Here is a 3,400-nt window from a genome sequence, read left to right as displayed (position 1 = left end):
GGGTACGCAAGAGAAGACGGGTCGTGTGCCCGGCTAGTGGCAGGAAGGCTCCCAGGAGCCAGTTCAGGGAGGCGTGGACCAAAATTGCCCGGAGGGTCTCCTCCAACTCCGATGTTCCCAGGAGTGTGGACCAGTGCCGCAAGAAATACAATGACCTATGTCGGCTGGTCAAGGTGAGTACCCTTTCCAGTGTCCCCCTCATCCTTGCATGTGCACCTCCCATTAGGGCCAAAGGGACATCCAAGGTCTAATGCCCAGCCCTGCTGCCGCTGCAATGGCACTTGCATGTTAATCAATAGCTCTTTCTGCACTTATCACGCTGTGCAAGCTATTCCACCATGGGAGGCCTCACACACAGCAACAGGGCACCACACTGTGCAAGCTATTCCACCATGGGAGGCCTCACACACAGCAACAGGGCACCACACTGTGCAAGCTATTCCACCATGGGAGGCCTCACACACAGCAACAGGGCACCACACTGTGCAAGCTATTCCACCATGGGAGGCCTCACACACAGCAACAGGGCACCACACTGTGCAAGCTATTCCACCATGGGAGGCCTCACACACAGCAACAGGGCACCACACTGTGCAAGCTATTCCACCATGGGAGGCCTCACACACAGCAACAGGGCACCACACTGTGCAAGCTATTCCACCATGGGAGGCCTCACACACAACAACGGGGCACCACACTGTACTTAGACGCCCTCCTTTCTCTTGCAGGCCAAGCTGGCGAGGAACGCCAGGAGCCTGCGTGTCACTGGTGGAGGCCCTCGCGATTACCAGGAGCTAACGGTTCTGGAAGAGAGGGTGGCCCGACTGCTGCGTCACCCGGTGATTGGGCCTGTGGCGCTCGGCGACGCCGACCCTATACTGGAACCCACTGGTAAGGACAGGACCGGGTGCACCTCTCTCCTTGCCCTCGCGCATCAGATCTACATCCTTCCCCACTGGCCGAAAAATGCGCATAATGCACCAGTGCGGCCTCCCTCGCTGTCGGCCTGTCCTCACTCTAAAGCTACATTTGTGCCTTCCTGCTTTCAGCTGGTGAGGAGGAGGTGCTCCCTGAAGCCCAGACAGCCAGGCCCTCGGAGGAGGAGGACGTCGAGGAGCAGCAGGAAGGCGCCACCTCGGGGGAACCCTCCTCCGCTCCAGGAGATGGCAATGAAGGGGAGACGTCTGGCGTGCCGGAGAGCCAGGGGGAGGCGGGGGAGGGGAGCCCCGAACCTGGTCCCAGTGGCATGGACGCACGCGGCAAGGCTCCGGCGGCACACCAGCCTTCTGCCCAGAGGGGGGAGGCGGTGGAGGGGAGGGCAGAACCTGGTCCCAGTGGCGTGGCCGCACGCGGCAAGGCTCCGGCGGCACGCCAGCCTTCTGGCCAGAGGGTGGAGGCGCCCTCCAGTCCGGACTCGGACGTCGCCCAGGAGGTGCGCCTCCTGGACGAGATGTCGGCGGCGTCGGAGCGGCGGCACGTCGAAATCATGGAGGTGGTGGCACAGATGCCTCACGCCATCGAAAGCCTCGCACAAAGTGTGGTGGCTTTCGGCCAATCCCAGGCCAGGGGCCTAGAGCAATTCGCAGCAGCGCACGCCAGGGGGGTGGAGCTCCTTGTGGCAGCGCATGAGAGGGGGGTGCAACAACTCGAGGCAGCGCAGCACGCCAGTCGCCAGCTGAGAGGTGCTGTGCAGACAATGGCACTGCAGATGCGGGCACATGCCGGCGCAGTTGGGGCACTGACTTCTGCCACCCTCGCACTGGCGCGGAGGCGTCGCCAGGCCAGCCGCCGCCCTGCTGCCGCACACCGGTCTGGCGACCAACAGTTTGGCGCGCTTGCTCCCCGGCCAGGCCGCCCGAGTGCACGTGTGTCTGGCGACCAGCGCGCGCCTGGCATCACCCACCTTGTCCCCATTGGTGCAGGCGAGCCTGCCACTCCCCCAGCCAGGGTGCAAGGAGCTGCTGCAGCCAGTGAAGAGGGCCACCCACAGCTGCAGCAGCCACCAGCCGGCCCCTCCCGGGCCCGCCCTCGTGTAGGCCGACCCCCAAGGGCATCTGGCGAGACGCCTTGTCGCCCTGAAGATCCTTCCCCCAGCCTCGCCACAGCCTCACGGCCCAGCTTGAGGCGCAGCAGCAGGACGGGCCGGGGCAAAAGACGGCTGTCGACGGACTCGCCCTCTCGCCACACCGAATAGAGTGTGTTGAGCGAGGGTTTGGGTGATGCGGGGGCTTCTGTTCTGGGGGGCATTATGTGGTTTGGTTTTATGGGGGTGTTTGTGTTGTGGGGGGGGCTTGTTTTTGTTAGGCCAGTGACGAAGGCCATTTGGATGGTGATGTTTTGTTAGTCCTCCCCAGGTTTTGGGAGTGACAGAAGTTTGTGACTGTTTTTTGGGGGTCTTCTCTGTTTTGCTCTTCCATGTGGGAAGGGCCCTGAGTTTTTGAAATAAAGATGTTTATTTATTCACCATGTGCAGGTGTCATGTTTCAAGTGGTTGTTGGGTTAACCGGCTGAGGGCTTGCGGAGCGGCTGCGCTCAGTGGCCCAGGCCATTCCCTGACAGGGGGCCTAGAAGTGTCGAGCAATAAGCCCCCGGCGGACGGCCCTTGGACCTTGTCGCTCCCTCCTGGCCTGGTGCTCCTCCTCCTCAGGGTCCTCCTGCTCGTCCTCCTGAGGTGGTGGGGCAATGTCAGGTGGCAGTGCCTGAGTCCTGCGGATAGCCAGGTTGTGGAGCATGCAGCACACCACGACGAACTGGGAGACTCTATCCGGCGAATACTGAAGAGACCCGCCCGAACGATCCAGGCAACGGAACCGTTGCTTGAGGACGCCTATCGTTTGCTCTATTAGGTTCCTTGTGGCTTGATGGCTTTCGTTGTATGCCAGCTCCGCTGGGGTCCTGGGCGCGCGGAGCGGGGTCATGAGCCATCTGCACAAAGGGTAGCCCTTGTCCCCGATAAGCCATCCCCTTGGTGGAGGCTGTGCCTGGAACATGTCAGCCACAGTAGTCTGGCGCAGGATAAAGGCATCGTGGCTGCTTCCTGGGAAGCGGGCATTGACAGCTAGGATGCGCTGCCTGTGGTCACACACCAGCTGCACATTTAGGGAATGGTAGCCCTTCCGGTTGCGGTATTGCTCGGCATTGTGGATAGGTGCCCGCATAGCCACATGCGTGCAGTCAATGGCGCCCTGCGCCATGGGGAAGCCCGCGATCCTGGCAAATCCGACTGCACGCTGCTCCTGCTTGTGTTGGGTCATGGGGAAGGAGATGAGTTGGTGCCTCCTCGCGAAAAGTGCTTCGGTGACCTGTCGGATGCAGCGATGCGCGGCGAACTGGGAGATGTTCGCAATGTCCCCAGCAGCGGCTTGGAAGGAGCCGCTTGCATAAAAGCTGAGAGCCACCG

General features: G+C 61.8%; 1 protein-coding gene across 1 annotated transcript; it reads left to right on the top strand.

Annotated features, from left to right (window-relative positions):
- Positions 1 to 659: 659 nt before the first annotated feature.
- On the top strand, positions 660 to 2,468 carry LOC147113587 (uncharacterized). The gene is made up of 2 exons (XM_085994029.1): positions 660 to 891; positions 1,050 to 2,468. The coding sequence occupies exon 2, from the start codon at positions 1,247 to 1,249 to the stop codon at positions 2,192 to 2,194; it is 948 nt and encodes a 315-aa protein (XP_085850155.1). The 5' UTR covers positions 660 to 891; positions 1,050 to 1,246; the 3' UTR covers positions 2,195 to 2,468.
- Positions 2,469 to 3,400: the final 932 nt, after the last annotated feature.

The sequence above is a fragment of the Somniosus microcephalus genome, chromosome 8 (genome assembly GCF_052327205.1).
Source record: "Somniosus microcephalus isolate GS21.2 chromosome 8, FLI_Smic_1.0, whole genome shotgun sequence".
Taxonomy (NCBI): Eukaryota; Metazoa; Chordata; class Chondrichthyes; order Squaliformes; family Somniosidae; genus Somniosus; species Somniosus microcephalus.
Note: the sequence above shows the minus strand (reverse complement) of the source record. Positions and strands in the feature narration are given on the sequence as shown.

Excerpts from the sequence above, each read along its gene's own strand:
- LOC147113587 (XM_085994029.1), top strand. The coding sequence starts at position 1,247 with ATGGACGCACGCGGCAAGGCTCCGGCGGCACACCAGCCTTCTGCCCAG.